This window comes from Staurois parvus, unplaced genomic scaffold, assembly GCF_062004578.1.
Source record: "Staurois parvus isolate SC_StPar_1 unplaced genomic scaffold, SC_StPar_1.0 ptg000025l, whole genome shotgun sequence".
Taxonomy (NCBI): Eukaryota; Metazoa; Chordata; class Amphibia; order Anura; family Ranidae; genus Staurois; species Staurois parvus.
Window position 1 is genome coordinate 15,563,328 of NW_028317821.1, and position 16,137 is coordinate 15,579,464.

The window sequence follows — 16,137 nt, forward strand, 5'->3', positions numbered from 1 at the left end:
ATATGGGCTCTGTGGGATTACTCTTTTTTTGGTTTGTTTTCCCGCAGCACCATATCTTGCTGATCTCTCTTCTTGATCTGACCCTGCTATGGGCCTGTTATGTACCTGGTGGAGGAGCCTGACGTGGAGATGAAGGCTTTTTCCACCTCCTGCAGTAGACGCGCATGCATGTACACATGCTCGCACACACTGACACGAGCACGGCTGTTGGGCAATTGGCATTGGCGCATAAATGTGTGCCTGGGCATTCTTTGTCTTCCCTGACAGGGCCTAAACACATTGCAACAGAGTGAGCCTCGTCAATCTTTGGTTTTCTATGTGAAATAATCTTTGCATAAATTATTGACGTATCTGGGACTCCATGGAATTCCTTTCTCTTGTTATAATGATGTCATGATTAGTTGAAATGCTTTCTTGTTAACTTTCTTTTTATTTCTTTCTTAAAAAACACTTCTGTGTTATCTGATGTCTAGAACATATGATAACATGAAGGACTTCTTGCCATGTTCTTATGCTTTTTATGAGATAGTATTATAGACTGAAAAGATCCTAATGGATTTAAGTCATTTGCGTTATTGTACTCCAAGACATGTGGTATAACTATATACTTGTGACTGAAATGTTTTCTGAAATTGTGATAAAAACTACAATTGTAAAAAAAAAGAATTAAAATTGCCCCCTTTGGAGATCTACCATTACATTCAGATAGCATGCTCAATTAAGTCTAAACATAAACTCTCTACTCAGCCAATTACTATGACACTATTTTAACTGTCCTGTAGATCCACAAGGTATCAAAGGGGAGCATTTTGGAAATATATATTCTGCTTACAGTATGTACTCAAATACATGCTCCAGTGGAAATGGGACCTTTATAAAACTTTGGATCTTCTGGACTAGCAGGAATTTGCTGCCAATTTATCTCAGATATCTATCAAGACCACCCCGGTAGAATCCAACTGCAAAACATTATTGTGGTGAAACCTAGTTTCCATTGTGATTGCCGAGTTACAACCTTAAGCCTCACCTACCTGTTACAGGTCCTTTGGCAATACATGGTAGCAATTATCCATAGTGTACAGATTCTTTCTTTGTTTTTTATTGCTGGAATTAATGTACAGTACATACATCATCTGAAGCTGCCTTATTTCTCATATTTTGATAGGGAAATCCCAAAACACTTGAAACAATTAGTGTCATACATGCATTCTTAACTGCCAGAATAGTTATCTCGAAAAACTGAAAAAACTACCCTTCACATTGCCCTTTCCTCTTTCCTTCACTTCTTTGAAATAAATATAACAGACTATATCAGGTCTGAACACTATATATCCTTTGTATGTTTCCTTTCTCTTTGATTCCCTTTCATATGACAAAAAAAAAAACTTCACTGACAATGGAAACATTTTCTTCAGCACCCTAAATCACCATTTCAATTGTAGAAGATGCATACCTAGGTAACAACTTAATGTAGATTGATAATTTATATCTGTCACTTAAGCTCCATCTTTGTACATTTATTGCAATATTATATTAACCTATGATGACCTATGATAAATATGTCTCTTTCCTTTGAACACAAAATTAAGAATTTTAAAAAAAGGGTTGTAAATTTGTAGATTTCAGTCAGGGTTTTGTATGATAATATTATCAGATAGTGCTTAGTTACTGTTAAGCACCAATTTTCATTTAGTAGGTGTTAGATATGGCAATCCAATGCTCTTTTGGCCCTACTTCTCCTGTGGGTCAAAGGAATGCACATCTGTATTCAGTCAACAGTGGTCTAATGTCCGCTGCCAGCTGATGTCACTCAGTGGGTCCAGACTCTGGAAGGATCTTGACTTTAATGTCAGGATCCACCAAGATACCTAACTGGAAGCTGGCCACTGGCCTGCCACTAAGAGCCTGAGCAAGCCAATCCTACACCCTTCACAGTCTGGTGCTCCAGTGAGGGCTGAAGGAGCAGAGCAGAGAGCTGCTGACTGACAGTCACCTCCCTCTGTTCACAGAAGACTGAGAACCAAGCAATCAAGGATCATGTGATTGCTAGGCTCTCGGTCTAGGAGGAGGCGGGGGACTGATGCAGCATCTGACCAATGCTACTTCCACCTGAGTTTATATTTTTTATAAAAATATTACTTCTCTTCTAAAATATTGATATAATATATATAAATGTTTTCTTTCCATAGCTTTAGTGAATATTTAAAAAACCTTTGTGACCACGATCCCACCAGTTCAAAACCAAAAGGTCTTCAAATCCCAAGATCTGTTCAGTTACCAAAGGCTGAAAATGTCTATGATATCGTCTACGTTAAGAAGAAGTTCGCTTCTTGGTGCCTGTGGAAAGATCTTGTTACTCCTACTGAAATTGAAGACATAATCAAGGTACATCTGTAAAGGTCATGCTGTTGATGGATAAAAAAAGAAAACACTACTTCCTGTAATTTATTGAACCAGACAAAGATTAATAAACAGCCAGTCAGAAAAACATCTGTAATTGAAGTGCAAACTGATCAACAGAGTTTCAGTTGCTTATTATAATAAAAAGCGTGATGATGGTTGCTGTGGATGATACAGATTGTACACCATAATTGCTCGTAGTCCTGTTATTTTTAAATGTTATAAGATTATAGTCTGTGAACTATGGTGAAATTTTATAACCACTATACTTTTGGCCCAGTGAGATGTATAAAAATTTAATATTAGACCAAAGAATTTATTATTTGTCCAAGGCACTGATGAAAAACAGTTCATAACAGTTTTTCAAAATGTATATAAGAAGTACATCCAATTTTCTCACTTTATTATATGTAACTACACTGTAAACTCATTTTGTCATAAACACTTTTTGACATAAGGTAAAAGCTATCTTAAACACAACCATTTGTTGTTTGATATGTTTAGTTATGCTTTAGAGAAAGAAATAAACACGTTAATGTAAAAATCAGAGTAGCTGAAATGTTGGAGAGTGTAAGGAAAACATTTGAGATATTAGGCTGCAATCACAATATGTGTACAGATCAATTAAAAACCATTCAGATGAGATATTGAATTTTCTAAACTTAATAGGTTTCAGTCTGCAGCTGCAAAATGATGTTATGTGCTTATAATTAAACTCCCATGAATTCACAGAGCCTGACACTTCATAGTTTATTTTACCCACCTTCAGTGCAACCTTTTTCTTGCAAAAGTTTCATGGCTTCAGTAGTGGATCTTTTCGAAATGCCCATTTACTCTAGATCTAGTTATTTAACCAATCATCAATCTGTACAGTAACACTTACTATACCTGTAATAAGTAATTATGTAAACCTTGAAACCTAACATTAATTCTTAACTATAAATTTAATTCTTAGCCCAACACTAAATTATCAATTTTAATAATTGATAAACCTGTGAGCTCACTGGTAAGGTGAACAGGCACCTTTAGGGCCAACTTGCCTGCTTATTAAATAAATTAATTAAAGGTGTTGTAGCGCTGGTAATTAACATCAATCAATACTAATAAACAATACAGGTGGCTAAACTGTGCTCATAATAATAATGTGAATAAATGACCAAGAACATAGACCATAAATATAAATTAATGAATAATGTGAATAAAGATACTAAAGTGCTTTCAATAAATGAGTTCATAGGTTTCCAAATATCACATGATCCGACACCGTAACTACAATTCCATGGTGAATGTGAATATTCATGCTAATAACAGTGCCACTCCATGCGCACAGAACTCTCATCTCCAATGCATGCAAAAACTGTGTTAATAATATGACATCTCCACACATCCAGACCCCACGATATCTCCTTAGTCTGTTCCTTCTCTCATATAATGGATACTTTTAAGATGGTAATAAAATCCTCAGTTTCAGTGGATGCCAGTCAGCTCCAACGCTTGTAACACTATGTAACTTGTAACACTTGCATGTATTTAATAAGACATCTTCATAAATCCGGACCGGAGTGTAGTAAGTCAATAAAAAGAACAATATTTATTAAAATCACACTTACATTGTATATTAAAATGACAACCACTTTAAAAAAACCATGGATCCTCTCACTTCCTCAAAACTGCCTGAGCCCACGCTCTGTGAGTAACATCACCGTCATGTGACATCATCAAGCGCTTGTCATTTTAATATACAATGTAAGTGTGATTTTAATAAATATTGTTATATTGGTACTGCATCTGGAGGAATGGAGGATTTCCATTATTACCTAATATTATCCATTATATGGGAGAAAGAGTGGATAGCCCTCTAGTGGCTAAATATGATATTGCGAGGTCTGGATTTATGGCGATGTCTTATTAAATACATGCAAGTGTTACATGCGTTGGAGCTGACTGGTATCCGCTGAGATAGAGGATTTTATTACCATCTTAAAAGTATCCATTAAATGGGAGGAGGAACAGACTAAAGAGATATCGCAAGGTCTGGATGTGTGATGCTTATTAACAAGCAGTTCTTACATGCGTTGGAGGTGAGAGTTCTGTGAGCACAGAGTGGCACTGTTATTAGAATGAAAATTCACATTCACCATGGAATTGTAGCTATGGTGTTGGATCATGTGATATTTGGAAACTCATTTATTGAAAGCACTGTAGTATCTTTATTCATATTATTCATTAATTTATATTTCAGATCATCTTATATTTGGAAACTTATGAGCTCATTTATTGAAAGCACTTTAGTATCTTTAGTCATATTATTCATTAGTTTATATTTTGGATCATGTGATATTTGGAAATTCATGAATTCATTTATTGAAAACACTTTAGTATCTTTATTTACATTATTCATTAATTTATATTTCGGATCATGTGATATTTGGAAATTTATGAACTCATTTATTGAAAGCGCTTTAGTATCTTTATTCACATTATTTATTCATTTATATTTATGGTCTGTTTTTAGTCATTTTATCATATTATGATTATGAGCACAGTTTATCACCTGTATTGTTTATTAGTACTGATTTATGTTCATTAGCAGCGCTACATCACCTTTAATTAATTTGTTTATTTAGTTGATATTTTGGGAACACAATTGATGTCAACAGCAGCACCTATTCGTTTGTTTATTTTTATTGTATGGTAGGCACAGAAGTTCACTTCACTTATCAACTTGCATGCTTGCTTTGCCCTCAGAATTCCCAGATAGCCCATAAATCTGGAATATATATTATGCAAAAAAAAAATGTTCTGTGGTCAATATTTGGCTTGCATTGCTCACCTTCCAATTGATCAGTGATGCTGTCTAATGCATATGAGAGGTAATAGGAAGAACAAGGGGGTGGGAGGAGGTAACCCGCCAGTATTGACTACTGAAATTGATATCTTTATTTACATAATAGAGCACATTGGCTTTGAGATATCCTGTGCACTGTTAAGTTAAAGAGAGCACATGGAGGGTACCTGCTCTATGGACCTGGGAAAGGGGTGGACTGACCATTTGGAAACTCAGGCACTGCCCGAGGGCCCGGGGTCAGTAGGGGGCCCCATGAGATGCCCCTGGTACCTTTTTCATAGGCTTTTTTGAGTTTGGGCAAGGACACAGGGGCCCCATGATCCCCCCATGATCCCCTATTGCCTGGAGGCCCCATGAGTTGTCAGTCCGCCCCTGACCTGAGACCACCTTATAAGGTAAGATGAGTCTTCAAATTTATCTAAATAGAATTATCTTATCCTTTAAAACACCCTTACAATGGATGCTTACTTTAATATTGCCAAAAGTGTTATGTCCCAAATCCTTTCTATCAGGTTTCACATCTAAAAGATCCTGACAGTGGTATAAAATACGTTTGGTTCTACTGTATCTATGATCTATTGATAGGTATATGATAGGCCGCTATTATGCAATAAGAGAAATAAATCTTGCTCTGCAGACTGAGAAAATCCAAAAGAAGGAATATGGAGATAAAATCCGGAACTCATCTAAACTTGTTTTTCTTAGTAATAAGTTTAGGACACAGATCTGAATTAAATATACTAAAAAGTGTATCTGATTGTTAAATTCAACCTTTGCATTTGGAAGGTTCCATAATGATAAAAATTTCGAATGACTTGATACATTGCATTTTCAATGTTTCTGCAGATGTGTAATGATCTTGTATGTGTCGAATGACAGTTAAATAACCTGCTGACTTATATGCATCTTTGAACTTCCAACTTTTTTTGCAGTATTTTGTGTTTCCTACTCCACCAAGGATTGGATTTCCAAATTATTTTTGATATCCAAGTTTTTTATTTATCCGAATATATCTCATTTGTAATGAATTGTTCTCAAATCTATGCAATAGTAACTCTAAGATTATATGATTTTCTATGGACTAGACAAACCTGCATTCATGTATTAAATTAAAATTTCATTTTGACTATTTGCTTGAATTTAAAAATGATTTACTCATGACTAATTTATTTATTCACCACCATGTAGAATCTCTTGCAGAAATGTGACACTATCAAATGACTTTGTAATTGCTGCAGTACTTAGGAAGAACTGAGAATTCTCACAGATTTAGGATATAGGAACCCTGCATGTAATTTAATTTACAGACATCCACCCAATTTTAAAATTTCAGTTCAGTTTATCACAGCTTATAATGAGTGTTGCTAAGAAGCACAACAGATAGGAGTCTATTTATCAATGTTTTCATCTAAGATTCACACAGCTTTCACCCAAACTTCATACATGATTCAAATGAAAAAAGAATCTTAGGTGAATCATTTTTAAATAAACCCTGTAATATGCTTCACTTTTTTGTGTTTAACCTGTTGTTTTTTGCTGTTTTTTTTCAGCTTAATGTGAAGAACAATGAAAAGAATGTGCATCTGATGGTAAGTGACTGCATTATTTTATACCTTCAGTGATGTGATGTTTTATAGGATTCTAGATAATAATGGCCTCTCTGAGGCCTCTTTCATACATATTAGTCTTGTTTTTATGTGCATACAGTGAATCTGTCACTGGAAGGGGAAGGTGAACCCACAATGTTGGGAGTTAGCCTAACTGTCTCAATTTTCATTATGTCTGCATTTACAGTATATATACTGCAATGTACACCCCAAAGATCTCTTGGATCCAGGGGAGGACTGACCATTTGGAAACTCGGGCACAGCCCGAGGGCCCGGGGTCAGTAGGGGGCCCCATGAGATGCCCCTGGTACCTTTTTCATAGGCTTTTTTGAGTTTGGGCAAGGACACAGGGGCCCCATGATCCCCTATTGCCCGGGGGCCCCATAAGTTGTCAGTCCGCCCCTGCTTGGATCTTAGATCTCTGCATAGTATTGCTGTAATATCACTACACATCTGTTTCTGTTAGGGGTTGAGGCAATACACAGCAAGCATGAAAAAGTATATAGAAGTTACTAAAATGGGCTTTTTATAGTTAGTCAATTGCTTGATCTTAATTAACCATTTGCCTTCCAGAGGATTTAACCCCCTTCCTGACCAGGCAATTTTTTGCAAAACAGCACTGCGTTATTTTAACTGACAATTGCACGGTCATGCAACGTTGTACATAAATTAATTTTTTTCCAACAAATAGAGCTTCCTCTCGGTGGTATTTTATCACCCGTGTGTTTTTAATTTTTTGCGCAATAAACAAAAAAAAAGACCAACAATTTAAAAAAATAATTTATTTTTTTTACATTTTGCTATTGAACAGGTCCAATAAAAAAATTAAAAAAATCAAATTTTATCATAAATTTAGGCCAAAATGTATTCTGCTACATGTCTTTGCTAACAAAAATCCCAATACATGTAAATTGATTAGTTTACGTGAAAGTTATAGTGTCTATAAATGGCGGTATATACACTGGAATTTTTATTTATTTATTTTTTTTACTAGAAATGGCGGTGGTCAGCGACTTATTGCGGGACTGCGATGGGCATTCTGACACTGGGGGGGAACTGACTAACTACTGACATCCCCAGTGACACTAATACAGTGATCAGTGCTAATAAAAAGCACTGACACTGTATTAATGACACTGGGCAGGAAGGGGTTAACATGTAGGGTGATCAAAAGGGTTAACTGTGTGTTGTTTACATAATGTGCTGTGTGTGTTTTACTGTGTAGACAAGCTGCTTTGTCTTTCTCTGCTGTGCAGAGCAAAACAAAGCAGCCTGTTCATGCTGACAGGGGAGAGATCTGTGTTGTTTACGTACAGAGCTCTCCCCCTGTCAGCTCTGCCGCCAACCACTGAATCGGCGGCTGGGACCTGGTGATTGACATGTCGAGAAGCCAATAGCGACGTGGGTAGGGAGCGCACGCGCGTGCTCTCTACTTGTAAATGCAAAATCACCTATATATGTGATTTTGTGCATCCCTGCTGCCCTGTAGCAGTACTTCTGCTATAGTGCGGTCGGGAAGTGGTTAAGAATATAGGTCTGTGTATTATCCGTATTGCATAGATTATGATCGCTGTCATAAAAGGAGAGAATTTGAAATACTATGTATACTACTATGCAACTGAGTTCAGCGCTATACACAATTTGTCAATTTCTTGTTGGTCTTTCACCACAGTTGGTAGAGTTTAGCTGATTTAATTGCCTACAGTGTCACTGTGCTTGCATGAGATCAATTTCTAAAAGGTAGGTCATTTTAAGAAAAATGTTGACTATGCGCAACTCGAGGCTCATCTTCACAAAATTTGCCTAGGAATTTCACCATAATCATTCCGCTTCTTTCTAGTATCACAATACTACTGTTTTAATATATTCTACATATCTGTGCAAAACTACATATTGTGACCAGGGACGGACTGACCATTTGGAAACTCGGGCACTGCCCGAGGGTCCGGGGTCAGTAGGGGACCCCATGAGATGCCCCTGGTACCTTTTTCATAGGCTTTTTTGAGTTTGGGCAAGGACACAGGGGCCCCATGATCCCCTATTGCCTGGGGGCCCCATGAGTTGTCAGTCCGCCCCTGATTGTGACATAATGAAAGGAGAGGTGATTGATGGATGCTTTACATCACCTCGTATGTTTCACATGTAGGAAACTAAGGTGGAATCCGGTCTGGATTTTCCAGGCCATCTTGGCAGTGTGGGTTCCGAACCGAATTTTGTTTTCCCCTTGTGACCAGCAAAAGGTAGTATAAATAAAGAAGGACTGAAATAAGAGGTCGCTCTGGCCTCGGGGAAGCTAATACCTGAGAGAGCTACGTGTGGAAATTGCTCTGCAAAAAGGAAAAGGTTTGCAAAACATTTTTTTTTGTTGGTGACTGGCATTCACCTGTGAGGTAGTAACCTGTACTCTTTAGTTATTGCCTGGATGGCAAGGATTTGTTTATTTTATTTATGGTTTTGTTTGTTTTCTGTGCAACCTTTTAAATAAAACTGACTACAAGTCAGAATTTTAAGAAAAGACCTGCCTTTTTTCCAGGGAAGGTGATCCCCACATGAGCTAACCCTAATACAACCCTAAACCTAATAAGCTAATATATGTAATTAAATTGTATCTGCTTAATAAGAAAACTGACTAGCTAATGAACACTCATAAATGACAGAAAAAAATCAATGACTGGTAACACAACAGTTAAAAATGAACAAAAATATTTTCAACAAAACCAAAGCTGATTAAAAAAAGCAATGTTTTCCTAGCAAAATATTGAATCCATAAGGGTCATATTGCTAGCTTGTCTTTGATGTTGTTTTTGCAGAAAGACATAATTTAAAATACTTTTAAAAAACAAATCCCCTGAAGATATCAAACACTTATTTAGCATTTTCATTTTAAATGCTTTTAAAGCCTTAATAATTCTTTTTTTGTTCAGTTTCCCTATGAACATATTGATTGATTAAGCAAAAATCAACCTTTTTGTTGGGGATTAATTGAGAACCAAAAAAATCATTCAGGAGCTCTGCTATATAAGACCAAACATTTTATGATAAGGACCTGAGGTTGGTCCCTAAAGGAGCATGGACTTGGTTATTATTGTTATTATTATTATTATACAGGATTTATATAGAACCAACATTTTAAGCAGAACTTTGTCCTTGTTGCCAAAAAAACACTGATGTCACTAAAAATTGATTCAGCTGCACACATGTTTTTGCCTGGAGAATACTTAAGCGCCACAAACGTTTTTTTCTCTCGGAAAGCAGGGGACCTGTAGAATAAATAGATGGTAGCCTTTTATGTTGCAGAATACTTGAATGATTGTTTATCAGACATATACAGTATTTTCAGCAAAAAAATACATTAAAATTCATTTTAGTGCACACAGATACGGCATAATCCCCTAATGTTTATAAAATGTAAAACATTTGATTGTATAGAGTAAATTAAAAATGTCTCAAATTTGCTCGCACCTGTAAAACAGTGATAAACTACGATACTCAAAATTCTATATAGAAAAAGCTTTAAAGTGTTACTAAACCCACAACAGTAAAATCAGTCTGTATATGCAGTAAAGCATGCTTGTTATACTCACTGTGGAACCTAAGGGGTTAATCCTCTGCATAAAAAAGGATGTTTGATCCTGACTTCTCTGATCCTCCCCTTCTTCCAGTGCCCCTCTTTTATCTCCTGATAATACATATAATGTGGAGACACTGCACATTTTCAGTTTAGTGTGTATTGCTAGAGAGGTTTTCTTGGGAGAGTGCATGTGATCAGTACAGGGCCAAACAGCATTGCCCGGACAGGTTAGGGGTTCTGCATCCTCCTAGAGAAAACTCCTCCTACAAGCTTTAGCAAGTGCTCAGCTGGACACTGATAGAAGTAACAAGACTGCTCTAACTGCTGATGAGAAAAGGTATTTAGCATGTTATATTTACTAAAATAATTGCATTTCCATGTTGTGTGTGCTATGGGACACCAGATATAGTGAATTCAGGGTCCTGGGTTTAGAAACACTTTAATAACTTGTATAGCTCACCAAATTAGGGTTAACATTAACTGACGGGGATAGAATTATTCCTCTTATGTAAGTATGTGTGTGTTTGTATGGGGAAGAAGGGGGGGGGGCTTTAAAGTTTGTTTTTTTAAATAATATTTAAACATATTTTTATTTTCACTAGACTGTATTGCTTTTACAAGAGCTCCCTATGCGATAGAATTGTAGAGGTGACAGGATACATGGATACATCAGGGGTCTATTAGACCCCTGTATTTTGCCTTAACAGATAGAGCACAGAAGCTATTTGTTGTGTTGTTTACATGGGCACAGCCTGCTGCCATCTGACATCTGTAAATCCAGAATTGCTCAGAGCAGAAAACTGCTATTAAGAATAACTTATTAATTATAACATGCCTATCATTTTAAAGATAAAATATTATGTTAAGCGACAGAATCAACTCTGTAAAGGGATCTGTCAGAATGAAATGTGAAAACTGCCTTGGATGACCTTTTTACAAGAGCAAGCTCTGGCTGTCATCCTGATCCTGACTTTAGCACACAGCAATTAATTTTTCTAGTATGCGCTATTTAGATGCCCTGACACTTCACTAAGTAGTTCAAGTGTTCCTAAACCCACAACAGTAAAATCAGTCTGTATATGCAGTAAAGCATGCTTGTTATACTCACTGTGGAACCTAGGGGGTTAATCGTCTGCATTGTGTAAAAAGGTCATTTGATCTTGACTTCTCTGCTCCTCCTCTTGCTCAAATGTCCACTTCTTATCTCCTGATAAGAGAGACTGAACCGTAGCCATTCTGCACATGCTCAGTTTAGTGTGTATTGCTAGAGAGGTTTTTTTTTCTTGGGAGAGTGCATGTGATCAGCACAGGGCCAATCAGCACTGTCCAGACAGAGGTCAGGGGTTTTGCATGCTCCTAGAGCAGAATGAAAACTCCTCCCACAAGCTTTAACCAGTGCTCTGCTGAATGCTGATAGAAGGCAATAGACATGAGAAAAGGTATTTAGCAGTTTATATTTACTAAAATAATTGCACTTCCATGTTGTGTGTACTGTGGGAGAACAGATATAGTGAATGCAGGGTCTTGGGTTTAGTAACACTTTAATGAGGGATAAGATGGACAGACATGGAGTGTACACCCTTAAAAAAACAAGTCAATAGTAACATCTCCTATATTTCTATCCTGACAGGTTTCCTTTAAGGCTTAATGCTGACATACAGTTTTCCTAACGGAAACTCAGACTTTTTCATATTAATATACTGAGAATATGTATAGCAGACTTTCTCAGTTTCTTTTCCTGTATCAGATGAACTAAAGATTGAAGGTACCCATAGACAATTTTTAATGGATTTTGGAACGGCCTAATCTTTTAGAAATGCTGTCACATACTGCTGACTAAGGGAATTCAGGAAAAGGTTGCTTGATAGGCTGAAGGTAAAAGTACCTTTTAGTGGCTTCCCTACCCTCTCCAATGACATAAGCATGCATTCTTAAAGAAGCAGAACATGTATACTGCCAGAAAGATAACATAGTGGTGGATCAAATTGTGCCTCCATGCCCAAGCACTGCACAATGTCTGTGGCTTCCTTACCTTCTATTTCTAGTTGTGGTGTCAGACCAGAGCTTGTACATGTTATTCTACGCTCAATGGGCTGATTTTGAATGGCTCCTAATAGTTAAAGTAGTTCTAAAGTATAGAGGTTTTTACCTTAACGCATTCTATGCCTTAAGGTAAAAAAACCTTCTGTGTCACAGAATCTGCCTCACCCCCATTATAATTATCTGAGCCCATTCTTGATCCAGAGCTGTGCATGAGAGCAGCAGCTCTCTCCTTCTCATTGGGAAGATTACTAGCAGTGGAAGCCATTGGTTCCTTCTTCTCTCAATCAAATTATGTGATGAGGGAGGGAGGGCAGGGCCGAGCCACCCTGCCTGTGTCAACAGACCCTCACAAGTGGCCCCATAGAAAGCAACTATGGGGCACTCCGTAAAGAGAAGGAGCCAAGAGCGCCGATAAGGAACCCCAGAAGGGGAGGATCAGGACTGCTCTGTGCAAAACCATTGCACAGAGCAGGTACATATGACATGTTTATTATTCTATTTAAAAAATGAAGCTGTAATATCACTTTAATGCTTTCATTATCTTGGCATTGAGGAATAGATGCCAAGAACAAACTTAGTAACAATAATAGCTCTGAAACTGTAATATTTTTACATAAATTTATAAGGACATTAACCTCCCTAGGGGTCTGATTATGTCCATATTTCTGTGCTGAAAGCGGTACTTTTTTTTCATGGAAATATGTAGTTTTTTATTGTAGGCCTGTAATTCTTAGGAATAACTCCGAACAAGAGTCTAGTAAATATCCCGGGTATGACAAAATTTGAAACACGAAATCATAAATTATAATATAATAAATAATCATAAAAAATACTAATATAATAATAATACATTTAATTCAATAATATAATCAAACCAAAAACACTGAAATTTGAAATATAGTGCCAAGTTCGCACATCACTGAGCAAAGTCGCAAAATCGTTTTCAGTGTCTGATGGCGAATTTCCCCACGAATCATTATCACTCAATTCTGCAAGTAGTTCTGATTTACTATCACTGTTCTCTAGCTGGTCTAAAACTGCTTTTGACCTAAAGGGACGCTTTTTGGATGCCATGGACGTTTCTCAGTTTCCAGGCAGAAAGAACAGTAAAAATGCAGGCAGGGCACAGGACAAAGCAATCGGGACAAAATGTATGTGAAAGGGTTTGGTACAGTAACGTTTTATGATGTGATTTTAGTGTATTGAGTGAATATCACTTTTTAAAATGTTTAAATTTCCATCCCCGTACGTCCTGTATGTCCCAACGCTCGCAGGGACCGGAACCCAGAAGACGGATTCCAGCATCGTCCGGAGGACACTGCTGGAGGGACATCGCGGGAGCGCAGGACAAGGTGAGTGATCGAGGGAATCCCAGAGCAATGCTGCAGGGTAATCCCGAGTGTAGCTTGGGGTTACCGATTTTGGCACTGATAATTAATCCTGAGCTACACTCGGGAATACTGCCAGGGAGGTTAAGACTTTCATTTGACATACTGTTCTATTAAGTACCCTGCTCAGTTTTTTGTAAGCTGACAGATGGAAAAAAATAATGCAGTTTTCAATATTGTTTTTAAATTAAAGACTTTTTTAACATGTATTACATTTATTGCATTTGCATCCTGCCACATTTATTTGTCACTATGTCTCTTTCTTTGTGAGCCTCAGTAACAGAAGCAGCTGCAGCCAACATGTTTGTTTGTAAACAAACCTCATTTGTTCACTATGATTGGTTGTCACAGTGATTACCACTTGCACTGGCTACTCTCATTAACACATGTACAGAATGTTTCATTACATTTAGATTTGTTATTTAAATCATTTTGTTTCTTTAAATTAATTTAGTTAATTTTTGGAATTTGTTTTGTCTCATTTTTTTTTCCAATTCAATTCTATTCGAATTCAATTCAACTCAACTGAATTTGAATTGACATTCAAATTAAAATTTATTCTGTTTGAAATTTGAATTTCGGAAGGTGGTTATATTCTTTCTAGTTCATTTTATTCTACTCCATTTTATTGTTTTCTTCTATTCTTTTCTGTTCTCTTATTTTCTATTCTATTCATATTCAAATTTATTCTAGTCGAAATTAGAATTGAGGAAGACAGTTATATTCTTTCTATTATATGCTACCGTTTTTCTATTCTGTTCTATTCAAATTTATTCTATTCAAAATTTGAATAATGGAAGTCAGTGATTTACTATTTTATTATATACTATTCTCTTTTCTATTCTATTTAAATTCAAATGTATTCAATTACAAATTTGAATTTCAAAAGACAGTTATATTCTCTTTCTCTTTTATTCCATTCTATTTTTTCTTTTCTAGTAAATAATTTTCTATTCTATTCTATTCAAATTTGAATGTATTCTGTTCAAAATTCGAATTTCTGAAAACAGTTGTATTCTTTCTATTTTATTTTATTGATTTTTTTTCCTATTTGTATTCTAATCTATTTTATTCTATTCTTTTCTATTCTACACTATGCAAATTTTAATAAATTCTATTTGAAATTTGAATTCCGGAAGATAGTTATATTCTTTCTATTTTATTCCCACTATTGTTTTTTTTCTATTCTATTCTTTTCTATTCTAATCTATTCTATTCTTTTTTATTGTATTTTTTCTTTTTTTATATTGCATTATATTCTATTGTTATTCTATTCTATTATTTTGTTGTCTATTCTTTTATTTTCTATTCTATTATGTTGTATTCTACTTGAATTTGAATATATTCTATTCAAAATTTGAGTTTTGAAAAACAGTTGTATTCTATTTTATTCTATTCTATTGTTTTTTCTATTCTATTCTTTTCTAATCTATTCTATTTGAATTTGAATTTATTCTATTTGAAATTTGAATTTCAGAAGATAATTATATTATGTCTATGTCATTCTATTTTACCATTTAGTCTATTCTGTTCTAGTCTAGTTTAGTCTTTTCTGTTCTATTCTTTTTTCTATTGTATTCTATTATATTATTTTATTGTCTATTCTATTCTTTTCTATTTTATTCTAATCTATTCTTTTCTATTCTAATCTATTTTTTTATGTTCTTTTCTATTCTTTTCCTATTTGAATTTGAATCAAATTTGATTCTAATTCAATTCAAATTCGAATTTTGTCCAAATTTCGTTTCATTATTCCGGATTCGTTACCACTGCAATTCAGAAATTTGGAGACATCCAAATGTCCAAACAATGAAAAATGTGTCTAAATTCGGAATGAAGCAAACCCCACATGTCTACTTTCATTAGTTCCTGATTGTAAGTTTAGACAAGCGTTGTCAGTGGCACCTGTACATACTCCCAATTCTACAATGGAACGTTGATAAACAATTACTCAGTGCTTGTAAATAATAGTGTACACATTTTGGCCAAGAATGTGTTAACGATAAAATATGTGTCTCACCATTGTAAATGCTGTAGCCTTCATTGTTGAGTCCACTTTAATGTAGAACTACAAGCTGCAAAAACAGGCAAATATTTTTTTAAGAACAGATAGATGGAATCTTGATTCACTGTATACTGATCATTTGGAAAGGCAGTGGTAGCTCCATGCTGCTTCCGCATTAATATCTGACTCCCTGCTAATTTTCTTAATGAAGCGAAAAAGGAGAAGAGTCAATTTGCACCTTGGAGAAGACAAAATGTTGTAAAGAGAAACCTCTG

At 35.7% G+C, this 16,137-nt stretch overlaps 1 protein-coding gene across 1 annotated transcript in view; it reads left to right on the top strand.

The window, feature by feature from the left end:
- LOC149471956 (dynein axonemal heavy chain 3-like) overlaps window positions 1–16,137 on the top strand; it is a 114,997-nt gene that overhangs the window by 21,058 nt on the left and 77,802 nt on the right. The window contains exons 3-4 of the mRNA XM_089651990.1: window positions 2,190–2,385; window positions 6,799–6,837. Coding sequence (XP_089508116.1) covers window positions 2,190–2,385; window positions 6,799–6,837 — 235 coding nt within the window. The remainder of the gene's footprint in view (window positions 1–2,189; window positions 2,386–6,798; window positions 6,838–16,137) is intronic.